Genomic DNA, 14783 nt, shown 5'->3' with positions numbered 1-14783 from the left:
ATCATTAACCTTTATTCTGAAATAACTATTTTGTGTCATTTCCTTTGTGTCATGAATTTATTGCACATATCAATAAAACTAGTTTTAAAGTTATAATAAAAATAATAAAAAAGTTGAAAATAAAATATTGGAATCCAGCATAGGACCATATGTTAGGGTGTCCATATCGTGAGCTGTGTCACCAGAGCTACTGTGCTAAGATGATTGTATATGCTACTTTTGAGATTTGAGGCTCAAATTCGAAGTTATGGAGCCTCTTGCATTTCTGTGTTACCTCTAACTTTGTCTATGCTTTTTTCTTCTATAGAACCTCTATATTCTGAGCCACCAGATGTCCAGCAACAGCTCAATCACTACCAGTCAGCAGCTTTAGCCAGAAATATCAGCAATAATAGTCCTGGACCTGTGCCTGTAGTTAAAACCACATCTGACCCTAAAAATGATATCATTCTCAAATGTGAATTTTGTGACTTTGCCTCTGGGTATATTCAAAGCATTCGTCGTCACTACAGGGACAAACATGGAGGAAAGAAGCTGTTTAAGTGCAAAGAATGCTCCTTCTATACATGCTTCAAGTAAGAGCAACTGAATGTGCTTTACCTAACATTCCAATGAAATGGTTATGCATGAAGGGTGATTGTAAGAGAAGACTGGTGTATGGGTATGGAGTACATAGCTGATACAATTACCAAACCTATGGTTGGGTGTAAACAAGTATATACATGCATTAGGATGTGACCACTAACTTCAGTGGGTGTTGGAAGATCATGTATATTTGGGATTAGTCAGATCATAAGCTACCATCTCAATGCCAGTTAAAAGAATTTGTAGATTTTAAAAAAGTTGATAAAGCTGAATGAACCTTACAACTGCAGTAAACTATTCAAGGCACTAATTTTCAAATCATGATTTTAAGGTCAGGAATGGTGGTAAATGCTAAAATACCCTCTGTATATTTCTGTATATATGTAAAGTTCTAAATATAAGCTTGTTTATCTAATAATTACAAAAAGTAGATTTTTTTTAGTATGTAGCACACAATTTACCTCCTAACAGATAAATGGCAATTGACAACATTTTGTTGATGAGCCTTATGTGGTATAACAGAAATTGGTGGTAAGTAATTATTGATTACACATTATCTTAAATATGGCATTATTTTTTCTCCAAACAGATCTGCTTTTACAATGCACATTGAAGCAGGCCATTCAGCTGTTCCTCAGGAGGGGCCCAAAGATCTTCGATGTCCCCTTTGCTTGTATCATACCAAATTTAAGCACAATATGATTGATCATATTGTCCTGCATAGAGGTAAGGGTTGTTTTATATTGTTTTTTCTTTTATTTTATATCAGAAAGAGCATTGAATAGAATGCAAACCAGACTGCATGTGATTCCATAATTTAGGCTTGGTCTTTAAACCTGTTGGATTCAGATGAATCTGGAATTGTTGTCTATTTTTCAAAGAATTTAAGAGTTACCTCCTTTTTTATGCTTGAGTAACTTATGACTTGTTGACCAGCAATTAGTACGTGTGAACTTCGTCCTGCATATTTGTCCCAGATCAGTTGCTCACTAGGTTGTAAAGCCCGGATTAGGATAACAGCCATGGAGCTGAAGTCATCCCTTGTATTTCTGTCCTTACAGGTTTGGTTTAAGTAGACTTCTCAGTTTACATTTGGTTTCAGTTGCAAATGTATATCATAAACATAATAAACTATTTTGCAATTGCACAATTAAGAATTGTGATTATTTTGCAAAAAAAGATAAAAAGAAAGTGAACAATAATGGTAACATTATTATGAAATATGGACATGTACAGTATATGCATTTTAAATTGTACTCCATAATGGTGGCCACACACACCTGATTAAGCTTGTGATAACTGGATCCAGCCATGCAGGGTTTCCATAGGGAAACAAAAACCTTTTTGCCATCAAAAGCATTTTGTCACAGACTTTCTGAATTATTTAATGAATTTGTCTGATGATTGTTCTCATTTGATAAATACAGGATATGGAGACTTTCACCAAGCATTTGGGACATTTTCTTTTTGACCATGTCAGATGTGACAAATATTTCAATGACACTCCTTTCAATGACAACCATAAACCCTATTTTGTTGAAGTTGGAATCACCCTTCTGACACTGCTTTCAAATATTTAAAAACACTTAAAATGTCTTAAAAATATCTTATTTGGTTGAGCAGTGCTTGAAATTGAAACTGCTTGATTGCATCTCAGGTGCTCCACCCTTACAATTGCTGGTCCTGCTCAGCTTCAATTTTTCTGCTTATATGCCACTGCTCCTTATAATTTAGCCTGAGAATGTTGCTTAGGTAGCAGCTTTCAGGAAGATGCATACATCTCTATTACAACCCTGCTTGTAGTCAGCAGCAGATCTTTGCCAGGGCTATGTAAACAGGCCAGGGTGGGGACAGTTTTGCACTTTACTGATTAGAACAGTTGGGTTCTGAACTAATACTAATATATTTAAATGTAATTATATAGATGGGTATATGGAGAATTAGAATATAAATCTAGTACACAGTAAAACACATACATATTCCAGTAGAAGTAGTTGTACTTGATTTTAATATCAATAAAAAAGTTATTTTACATAACAGGATATACCCTGGATTTACTTGGAATGGTCCTTTATATATTGACAAAGGTAAATTACAGTAAATTTCCATTGAACTTGCTCCCTTGTTCAGCATGTTTCCAAATAATAGGGGCAAAAGAAGCAAACTTTCAATATTGTGTTATTCGTATTCCCGGAAAACCACAACATAGTTCTTTAATTTTTAAAGTTTTAGGCTAGCCCTATTTGACTAATCCTATTGTTGCAGATTCCCAGGTAAGGTTCTAGTCAATCTCACAAACCTAAGCAGTTGCTGTTAGTGAAATCCCATGTCAAAACAATCTGAAGCTATACCTACACAAATCTTGAAAATTCCCAAACAGTCAAGTTTGGCCTTGCCCCATTCGTCATCTTACCCATCAACCTTGCCTTACCCTAATCTTGCCTATCGAGCCACCTTATTGGTTAATGAGGCTGCTCATGACATTAAAAGGAGCCATATGAAGGCTTGAGGCATTGTGACCAAGCACAACTTGCTGTAACAGTGAAACTAGTCTATTTATAATTGTGATTCTGCTGATTGTTTTGGCTGAAGATAACCTCTGTTTATGGAGTATGACACATCATTATACATTATGCCTGTCTTGGTAAACTGTAACACAGTTCTTCATATTGACAACTATGTCTGGGGTTTTTTATATTTAGAATCAAACTCCTCTTCAAATTCTTCTCTTATGTGCTATAGCACTTTATGATAAGTTATTCTGAACCAAATTTTCCCTGCAAAGTCCAGCAAATATCTATTGATGGCAGAGTTTCACCTGTGTAGGATGTGCTTCCATGTACTACGGTGGGATGAGAAACATGTTTCAAGGGGGGTTGAAAGTCAATATTGTCACTGCTGATTCACAAGCCTCATTTTTTATTTTGTTTTTGGTTGTTTTGTGTTGGAAAAATGTATACAATGCACAGCTTGTTTTTATAGACTGTGGGATGTGTGTGGGACACTATTTTCCAGAAGGGCATTATCTTTTCAACCATTATTTTGGCTATGTATTGCATGGTTCATGTACTGTAATATACTTACATTGTATGCATTCCTCATTATTTGAGTGTCCCATTGGTGTTTTCCACACTTATCATTGAACCTTTAGTTTTAGACTACTAGGTTATCAGATGTGTGTACCATCAGTATTATAATTGTTTTATTTGTTATATAATAATTATGTAATATTGTTACTAGACTATTTGGTAGTTGTTGTTCCAGATTGACCTTTCAAGCAAGTGTACTGTATATAATAATCCTTACTGTCAATAAGGGCTCATTTGGTTTTGCTTTCCATACATGTATTTGTTGTTTGTAAATAGTATGTTTTGAAAGATGATAAATTAAACAAGTGTTTTTAGAAATGTAACTATTGTGTGCATCAAACTCTATTTATTCCTATTTAAACTGGTTCCATAGTTTAGGTTGGAGTGATTTACACAATTGGTAAATCACATTGTGTTATTTAGGATATTGGGTTCAAGCTTAGCATTGTGTATATATGAAAATTACTATTGTATGTTTATCCCATTACCAGAAAGAACATTTAAACAGAACAGAACATTCAGATTTTTTTTAATTTTGAAAGAAATACAAGCAAGACAAGTATAAATTCTTTAATGTGATGTAAGGAAGGCAGAGATTGATCATAAGGAGTGTTTATTTATATGATACTTGGGGAGTGTCTTCTAATATCTAAAGGGGAACATAGACTTTCAAATTGTTTGTATTGTATGGGAAAGATTGGGGGGGAAAAAGTTGATTCATCCCTGAAGGCAGCACACCAAAACAGAAACCCTTGGCCTCTGCTATGTATAGGGAGACTTTTGTGGCAGTGGTGATTTTTTATATGATTTTTTTTATAGGCATGCCCCTGTCATTTCTAAATGAGCATGATAATTTTGGTATTTTCTCATATACACCATCTTGTTGGATACTGTTCTGTACAGGTACATGAATATTGAGTGATTTTATCCGTATGGTTTTGGAGGCAGTTGTGCAATGAAAAAATACTATCAATGGAGTATGGCAGAGTGCATTAGGAGACAATAGTAATGGCTTTAAACTGCATATATCTGATGGGCTGCTTTACTGTTAAACATCGCAAAGCAGAAACACTTGATGCAGATGCTAAGAATCATTTGTATTCTAGTCTAAAAGCAGTCCTGAACTTTTTAGAGACAAAAATAGCCCCTCCCTCTCTCCTAGCTATTCTGCTTTCATGAACATCAAGTTGTGAGATGTGTTATCCTGACATTTGCTGTGCTTCTGAAAAGTAATAGGCTTTGTACTTGTTGACTGTTCTAGCATTGCCTAGTTTTCCTCCTATTCCTATGATACCATCTTATGTTGTTTATTACTACTTTGTATTCCAAGCATGCACCATGAATATGTCATTATTCAAGCATAGACAGCTGCTTAAGGATTGCAGTTGATCATGTGTTGGTAAAAAGGTTCCTGGGTTTGGTTATCAACTTGCTGGTGCACATCACCATTTAGTGTTTACCACTTCTTTACATGAATATATTTTAGGAAGTGGTTGAAAGGCAGAGCAGCTGACTCCATTAATATGATTCCCATGTTAATATGGCTACATTCTCGGGTTCGGTGTTGTCAGGATAGAGATACATCTGCCTGTCTAAACACATTTGTTTATGTGCAGAGCGACTTAAGCAGGATCATAACTGTTTGGGAAGTCTGATGCTTGACTTACTTCAGAAGTAATTTCAGTAAGCCACAAGGGCTAACTAGCAAAAGTTCTCCTAACAAATGCTGTAAAGTCAGCTTTTCTTAAGCATTAAGATCTAAAGGCTCAGCTCAAGCTTCTTGCCGTATTTCTCATATGGCTATAATTTCTATATCCACACTTGGGTTTTTTTGGCTATGGTGCTGAACTATGGGTGCTTAGTTGCTTTTATCCCCTTTGGGATTTGAGGGATAATGCCTTTGGTTCTGCTTTATTTGACATCATTTTAATGCCACTGGTGGACTGGGTACGCAACTTCTTACAATCAGTGTGGAATTTCCAGATCAGAGTATTCATCCTTCTTCAGTGTTAAAGTGCTTGTCCAAATAATGGACGTGTGATAGATTCTGGTAGATACTTGTTCTTCTTCACACCTTTGTGTGCAGGGAATGAGTAACAACCGCTGTTTTTTTTTCGATTTCCACTTCAAGGTCTTTAAAATCCTCAATCCTTAGAAAACCTTTTCCTATCCTAGTAGAGCAGACATTGTTCGCAATCTCTTTAGATGCAGGTGTCTTTGCTTTCATGAACCTTCAGGTCCTAAGGAAAACAATTCTCCTTCCAGTGAAATCCCTGTCCCACCACCACTGGTTTCACTCCCCGCCACAGTAAATGTGGAAAACTTAACAAAAGCAGTTATTGATGTTCATTTCTGTGTTCCTGATTGAATTTTTGGTAACTACAATTTGGACAGACAGGCTTGCTTTATCTCATGAATTAATTTTTTTTAAAAACATTATATGTTTAAGTCAGTATTAACCTTTGGCTCTTTTGTGGGTTCCCACTCGTCTTTAAATGTAGGAAACCCGTGTTCCCCATTTAAAAAGCATTCCTCTTACTTCCTGTTGTGTCTAAAGAAAAGTAAGTGTACAATGGGATTCAGATAGCAAATAGGTCTGACAGGAGTTTTAACAATTCCCTTCTCTGTTCAAAACTAAAAACATGTTTTTCCTTTACACACTTTATTGTTTGCTGGGCCTTGCAAGAAGAACAAAATTCCCTTAAACCAAAAAGCATGTAGCTCAGAGTGAGTAGCTGTGGTGGAAACATTTCATGCTGTCCAAATAACTGTAGTCTTCAGAATGTGTCCATTATATTTTGAATTAAGTATAATGGCCAGCAAGATTGAGTATGGTCTTCATTCTGTAGTGATTTATCTGAATTGTCAGGTTTAGAACATTTTTTCCAGTATCTGCAGGTCCACATACATAACCAGTTGCCAGGTTGTCCTAAGCTATCCTATCTCCACATACAGCAGGGTGAATGGGCAAGTTTTGTTTGCAAACACTACAAAAGATTCCCTAAAATAATTTGTGGCTTACTCTTGCCAAGCCCAGCGTAGACCCATTAATATTGGGCTAAGGGTGGTGTAGTTGAATTTTTACATCCAGAAACACAGTCTAACAAGCCAAAATGTGTTGGTTATGTTTGGGTAATTATAGTGTAACTAATTTCTGAGGTGAAAAAGAGATCTTCCTGTCCTCCAAAACCTGCATTATTGAGATATTCTGCAACATTCTTTCAGATTTTGCTGAAAGATGAATGTAGCACCCTGTTTGGGGTGTATGTGCACTTAATTTTACACCTGTAATTTAAGTTCATATACATTGACACTTGCACATAGGTCAATAAGTGAAATAATTATTAGTCATCCAGATGTTTTGTGGTTTTAGTTATGTTTATGCAAAGCTTTTGTTGGTTGTTTTTCAGGAAATGGCTATCATTTTTGTTGTTATAGTATACGTTTTTATTGTAAGTAATACATATTATATTATCACACCTCTTTTGTGAAACAGACCAAAACAACTATCATAGTAAATAAGGCCTCCTAACTATAAGTATTATAGCATATAAGGCCTCCTAACTATGAGTATTATAGCATATAAGGCCTCCTAACTATAAGTATTATAGCATATAAGGCCTCCTAACTATAAGTATTATAGCATATAGGGCCTTCTAACTCCTAACGGGCCTAACAGGATTTTCAGAAGTGGCTGGCAATGGCACTTAACATATTTTTAAGGATAGGTTTATTTAATACCTTTGTATTGTATTCCCCCTTGACTTTTTAATTTATTACACTTGTATTATATTCCCCCAGGACTTTTTGTTGGGATTATTTTTTTTATATTATAAAACGCTAACATATTATGCAGAACTGTACATTAAACGAATAGAGATTTGCAAGCTGCCATAGTGATTTTGTGAATTACTGATCCAGAATAAGTTAGCAGCTAGTCCCTAAACTTGATTTACAGTAACTCAGTAGTTGGTGAAAAAGTGAGAATAATGACCCCCAAAAGCTGGACCTTCAAAAAGTCTACTGTGTCGGATTTAGTATGTCTGCCCTAACATAGTCTTGTTTTGTTTAGATTCTGTACCTTATATGTGCTAACGGGAATTCTGCAAATCCAGTTCATTCTGGTTATGTCAACAGTTGATTTTGAATGTAATGTGTTTTGGAAAACACTTATTTTTGTCTTTAGCTGTTTACATTTTATTCTCTGTGTAGGTTAACTTATTTATTAGTTGGTGTGCTATATTGTTGAAAAGTCCTTTTCAGGGCCTTCAGTACACATTCCTCAAAGGTCATTTACTGTTCGTATTGCAAGATTGCCTTGCTGACTGTGGTTCAAAGTTCTTTGTTGTATCAACATTTGCTAAAGCAATGTCCACTAGAAATCTGCTTCTCCATAAAATCAGCAGTAATAAAATACCAAGCCATACTGCCAAATAAAGCTGAAAGGAGATGGACTCCTTTGTAATCAATACTTGTTGCTGTGAGGCAGTTCAGGAATTTCTTCTGTGTCCTATCGGCACTTTTATCATTGTACAGTGCTGTGTTCGATTACAACCAATAACTGTCTTGAACGCCTTGAAATAATTTATTTTATCAATAACTGTTTGCTTTATGTATAACTAAAACTTTTTGTGACTGCCAATTTTCTTTCTTCTAGAAGAGAGAGTTGTCCCCATTGAAGTTTGTCGCTCCAAATTATCAAAACAACTGCAGGGGGTTGTGTTTCGCTGTGACAAATGTACTTTTACTTGCTCCAGTGATGAGAACCTTCAGCAGCACATCGAGAAGCACAACGAACTAAGGCCCTACAAATGCCAGTTATGTTATTATGAAACTAAGCAAAATGAGGAACTTGATACTCACCTTAGGGAGGAACATAAGGTATGCTTTACTTTTCTTCATAATGAAACATTTAGGAAATATGAACTATATTGCCCTTTCGGTACACATATATTGGATATTTACATTTATTACAATATACATGCTTTGACTCTTGTCTTTGTGCATTACTGGCACTCTGACCCTCAAGTATGTTGGTCTTCCTACATGGATTGCAATTATTACACTATCTGTCTATATTACTACTGTTGTTTATATCAGCAGTCATCAGTATGGCTGTCCTTTTTTACTGTCAGACATACAGATAGCCACTAAAAAAGGGATCCCATAAATGTACATATTTAAACTGCTTTAATTAAGCATCTGAAAACTCAAACAGTAAGTTTTTTAAAATTATAAGAAAATGTACTGATGGAAAGAAAAAAAATAATTTTCATGTTACATTCTAAAATAAAACTTTCGGGACTTTGGAGTCCTCTAATAAAATCTTACAATTTCCTATTTTACCTTTTATGGCCACTGAGAGCACCTAATAATTAAACATAAACAGCAAAGCTTTGTTTATGTAAAAATGATATGCATAATACGCATAATATGAGAAAGTTTATGTTTTTAAAAGACAGTAGGTTATAAAGCCAATTTCAGGTATAAAGCATATTGAAAAGCTAATTTATTAAGAAAAATAAATGAATCTCTTAGAGTGAAGGTGGGTTTAGGATCATTATCTTTTTTTATTATTACATTGTAATTTGTGGAGTGATTGACATGATTTAAACATCTTACACATAATAATAACTTTTAACTAACTTTTGCAGTGGAAGTATGTGGGTAAATTCCTTCCGTTTTACAGACTTTAATATACTGTTTGAATACCCAATTATAGCTGCCAGTATTGGTTACATCTGGCAGTCTTGCAATAGATCTGCTAACACAGGCACTTATATATGGTGGTATGCATTATTGAAAGCCAGTACCAGCTGTAATATCTGATTTATTACTTTATTTATTTATTTTGTCTTAGGTGTGCCGCAATTTTGAACTTGTTGGGCTAGTTAATTTGGATCAGTTGGAACAAATGAAAGATAAACAAGAGCCATCAAGCAGTGATGAAGAAGAAACTGCTTCTAAGCTTGAAGGTTGGTAACTATTTGAATTTGAATTTGCTAATGACTTGCTCCATGTAAATAACCTAATCCTTTTTTTCCTGTGCAGAATACTTTTACAGATTAGATGTAATTTGGTATTTCCCTGGTCTACGTAAAGCTGTGTTTTTTTTTTTAACCAGTTCAGTTCATCATTCTTCCCAACACAAGGGTTAATTTCTAAAATTCTACTATGGGATTCTTGAACTAGTGTAAAACTAACCTTACTAGCCCTTTTGATTAGCTCCTGGTCCTCTTCTTCAATTTGTAGGCAGGACCCTCAGCATCATCTCATTCAGTGCAAGGGTTATAGATTAGACTAATAGGGAACGATTTCAATGTTCAGACCAGCAGGGCAGCGAGTCTTCTGGCATGGCTCAATGGTACCTGCCTAGTGAAGAAGCAGGGTTGGGGAATAACACAAGTTTTTCTCCAGATTTTACCACACCCCAGACAAAACTAGTGGGGTGGAGGACCCACTGGAAAGGTAAAAAACATTTTTTGCAAAAGTTTGAGCTTTTAATGTGTATAGAATGAAAAAAAGTGTAATGATGTCAGCAGTTTTCAAATAGGAGTTAAGAACTTCTATTCCCATTTATTTTTATCATCCAGGCTGAATCCTGATGCATCATGTTACTGCCATAGTGGAAGATAGTTCTACCTGGCTTTGACCATCATAAAAAAAGTCTGTTTATTTGATAGTATTTTATTTATTACTGTGTCCACAATTTTATTTTGCATTAGAAAAATTATGTATCAGTTTTGTTAGTCATTTAAATGACTGCCCAGGTTTAGGTTTTGCAGACAGTTTAACTTGGGACAGACTTGTCACCCCTAAGTACAGATTGAGGAGATGCATCTGCTTATTAACAGTTAAGCAGATGCAATCAAGTCCAGTTTTCTAATATGGATTATTGCTAGCCCCTTCTGAACAGCAGCCACAATCAGAGCCATAACTGCTATCTCACATATCACCTATACACCTTTATGGGCAAACAGGATGGGCTTCTATACATTATAAGTTCAGTGTTATTTAGCTGTATGAAAAAAAGGAAGCTTTAGAGAGTTTTTCATCTATTATAATGACAGGGTTTTTTTTGTTTGTTTAGTTAACTTGCAAGTTCCTGATGTCAAGGTTGCTGCTGAAGAAAAGCGTTTCCCATGTGAATTCTGTGGAAGAACCTTTGCACTTAGAGCTGAATGGGAAAAACATGTTTTAAGACATGGCATGTAAGTTGAGAGATTTTCAGAAACCCAATGACCATACAGTTCTCATAAAAAGTTGATGAACGTTTCTAGTGATCTTTAAAGGCTGACTCGAGTCTACTTTTTCTGAGTTCTTTTATTTGTATACATTGGGCTTTCCTGGTTCATTGTGTAATGACACCTAGTTTCTCCTCATTTACTAAGCACCATGAAAATTTACTTTGCAAAGTCAACCCTATCGGTTTCTGAAATTATCAACCTATAGTTGGTTAAGAGGAATGTTTGTCACGTTTTTTGTTTTTTTATATAAAAAAAATGCTTACCTGAATGTTAGTATTTGTTGTCAGGCTGACCAAGTATGATACCAGACTTTTTTATGAAAGTTTAAAAATGGTTCTTTTTTGGAATTTTTTGTTTAGATATATAAATTACAAGAATTAATCATGCACACCGAAGCCATAATGAACAAGCACATTGGTATACTGATTCTTATCTTTATTCCTCAGGACTGTAATTGGAGACGGAAAAGATAATGAAGAAAACCAAATACCAAATGAAAATGTTGGAGAAACGTACACTGAAGCAAAGCAAGAAGAGGAAAGTGTTGAGATTTCCCAGGAAACAAAAACCTCATATCTGAACATTGTAGTGACCAAAATGGAATAAATATTTCAGGAGACAGAACACGAATTTGCTTGAATATTGACACAGTCGAAGAATGGATAGAAAGCTGCTTTTTTAGGACTCCTAGCATCTTCTGTTCTTCGAACACTGATACTTATACAAGTGTGTACAAAGTTTGTTTAATTAAATAGAGTCACGGAATGACTTCACTACATCTTTTCATAATTTGTTCAAATGAATTTTGGTTGAACAAGGACTAATGGAACTTGGACACAGACTTTCCGGTGCAACTTTTCTGCTATGAATGACTGATGCTGCATGGCAGTACTTTTAAAAGCACCACTTTTGGGACAATTTTGTAATACATGCTTTCCTTACTGTTGGATTTACTCCAGAGATGAGAAGTAAAATTTCATTTTTTTGTTGGTTACTATCCTATTAGTACCTCAAGATAAAAGTACCAAGAAAGTTCTCTTCATTTACCCAAGCTGCTTTTCAAAGCGGATGAATGTCAGGAAAGCTTGCTAAAATAGTGAACAAAAAAAGAACTAAATGTGTGGACACAGCACACAATACTATTCTTGAAGATCCTTTTGTGGGTTTTGTCTTAAAAATACTGTGACTTTTTTTTAAGTTTTAATAAACTAAAAACCTACTAAAATACAAGGTATCTATTTGTAAACAGTTGTAAAAAAACATTTTTTTCCTAACGATTAATTTAGAAATTCTGATTTGCAGCCTGTTTATTAAATCATGCAGTACACAGAAGCAGCACAATTCTGAATTTGTCAGGGGAAACCTGTGTGTAAGACTACTCCTAAAGTTTTCCATTTATTTTGTATGCTTAGTCAGCCAAGAAATGCCCTGTTTTTGGTATACTAATCTGCATTTGAGGCACTTCTCATAGACAGTTGGTTAACAAAAAGGCGCATTTAAAGGACTTTAGATATTAGGACAGTATTTTGTTACAGTAAGGATCCTCCATTTTTTACTTGTTTGCTTGCCTGAATCCCAGGAGTACATGTTTGCCACCCAGGTCCTAGTAATAAAATTGACCAATGGCCTTTACTGTCTTTTAAATTCACGTCTCACCTAGATGTCATACAGTCCTGGGGAAATTTTTGGGTTTTTTCATGTATTAGACACTCATCCTCCAGTAAATAAATACGTGCACAGGTTTTCCGTATGGAACTAAAGAGCACTGTTTGTAGGGTCCATTGAAGTGTACTGGACGCACATTAACCATAGGAGATAAACAATTGTATGCTGCCTTGCATTTGGCATTGCTTTCATATTCAATTCACAGCATGTTCCTTATTTATTTAAAACGCCCATGTTCTGAAATATAAAAACGTGCCATACAGGGTTCTTTGATACCAGCGAATAGTAACAGCGGTTTTCCCAGTCTGCTGTGGTTAATATGTATTGGTACAAATGGAACTTTTTTTGGATCCCTATACAAGTCCAAGTCCATTCATTACAGATCATTTTATATTCAAAGGATTTTTTGTTTAGTTAAACTGTGATCTTCAAATACTTATTTTTAATTGTTCGCTTTCAACGTATTTTTTATCTGTTACATTCAGAAATGTAAGTACACCTTTAATAACAACCATGGTAAATTTGTGGTTAATATGTATATGTTTAAAGTAACATATTGCACTTTTTATGTACCATTTTCTGTGCTTGGTCTACATGCTGTTAAAGTGGTGTTCATTCAAATTTAGCATGGGACTCTTTCGAGTTACTGTACAATTTTACCTCATTCCTTTGCATTTGAGCAGAAATTGTTTCAGGTTTACCTTGCTGGAAATAAGCGCTAGACAGGCATCTTTAGAGATGGCTATCTATTGCATACATGTGTTCTTTGTACATACATTTACACTTATCAAAGCGTTCAATAACTAATTTATGTGTAAAAAAAAAAGGCACAGTAAATTTGTACTAATTCTGAAAAGGAAACTTATAAGGACACTGGCTGCAGTTCAAGAAACTATTTGTAAACAGTTTTTTTTTTTTTTTTTTTTTTTGTTAATGCAAAAAGTAGATAGACTTCTAAAACTGCAAGATACTGATTGGCCTTTTCTTGAAGCTCCTTGTATGTGCTGAAACAACGGAGTGGTTACCAAAAACTGTATGGCGTTTAAAGTGTGATGCTTTATCACTACTTTATTTTTTAAATAACTTGTAAATATGGTAAACCATTGGATTTTGCTTTGCTAACCGGTTAATTAAACAATGGGACCATTATTGTTTTAAATGACTGTTTGTAGTTATTTACTAATTAAAATTGAAGTGTGATTCAATTGCAAACCGTACCTTTTTATAGCAGGCATATATAATGCCCAAAATTAATTTGAATGTGATGCAAACCTACTAATCATTTATTGGGACAGGTGGGAACTATGTCCGACCAGCTTAATAAAAGCCACCATTGTGTACCTGTCTTCCACAGTATGATACTCGCCTCCAATTTTTAGATCTCATTACATTTTTTCATTTAGTGTAAGTATAGAAAATGATGTGGTTTTAGCCTCTTTAATCCCCTATGAAATGAACCTCAGACTGAGAAGGGAGGGCCAGCATTAGAAGCCAATCAGGTATGCTGCGTGTGCTGAGAGGGAATATGCCAACATGAGAAGTTAGCAGAGAGATGAGCCCAACAGATGCTACTTCCTTTAGTCAGACTAGAAGTAAGAAATTGTCTTAGTTGTGGTTCTTAGCTTTAATAAGAAAAACCCAAGTCACCACCCCGGGTCTATTGTCATTCAAGGCTGTGTAAATTACTCTGGGCATTGCATTGTATTAAAGCGATGATGGTTAAAGTATGTCATTATTCGTTCCCTGCCTTTAAAGTATATAAACTGTATTGGCTAATACTGGTAGATTTTCCTAATGTTTGCATTTAAACTGAACCTGAGCACCAGTAAAGCCAATATATTATGATGGTTTGTTATGGTCTCTGGAACACTGTGTTAAAAAAAATAGTATGTGTGTGCTGGGGAGAAATTGGTACAATGTTGGGAAGGGGCATTTATTTCAGCATGGGAAAATGCAAACCCCATAATGTACAGCTCTCTGGGGTTCCTAAATCCTGCTCAGTTATACAAAAAAATAAAGGGTAATTTATGGATTATATCTTTTAAGAAAGATTTTGAGATAAAACCATAATTGTACTTTATTGGACTTTTGTCAATCTAACCTAAAATAAAAGCTATAGCCCTCTGGGTTTGTTGGGTAAACTGTGCAACTCTTTAAAGGAAACAAAAAATTAGAGCGTCATACCTCACATACAATA

General features: G+C 35.0%; 1 protein-coding gene across 5 annotated transcripts in view; it reads left to right on the top strand.

Annotated features, from left to right (window-relative positions):
* The window catches only part of ZNF462 (zinc finger protein 462), a 57353-nt gene extending 43555 nt beyond the window's left edge, over positions 1-13798 (top strand). For 4 of the 5 annotated variants that reach the window (XM_072404350.1, XM_072404354.1, XM_072404351.1 and 1 more), the window contains 6 exons: positions 308-575; positions 1175-1311; positions 8332-8555; positions 9535-9649; positions 10765-10885; positions 11368-13798. In XM_072404350.1, coding sequence (XP_072260451.1) covers positions 308-575; positions 1175-1311; positions 8332-8555; positions 9535-9649; positions 10765-10885; positions 11368-11527 — 1025 coding nt within the window. In that variant the 3' untranslated portion in view covers positions 11528-13798. The remainder of the gene's footprint in view (positions 1-307; positions 576-1174; positions 1312-8331; positions 8556-9534; positions 9650-10764; positions 10886-11367) is intronic. The other variant, XM_072404353.1, reaches the window with a different exon arrangement.
* Positions 13799-14783: the final 985 nt, after the last annotated feature.

The sequence above is a fragment of the Pyxicephalus adspersus genome, chromosome 3 (genome assembly GCF_032062135.1).
Source record: "Pyxicephalus adspersus chromosome 3, UCB_Pads_2.0, whole genome shotgun sequence".
Classification (NCBI taxonomy): Eukaryota; Metazoa; Chordata; class Amphibia; order Anura; family Pyxicephalidae; genus Pyxicephalus; species Pyxicephalus adspersus.
The sequence above is the reverse complement of the archived record's forward strand: the minus strand, read 5'-3'. Positions and strand labels throughout refer to the sequence as shown.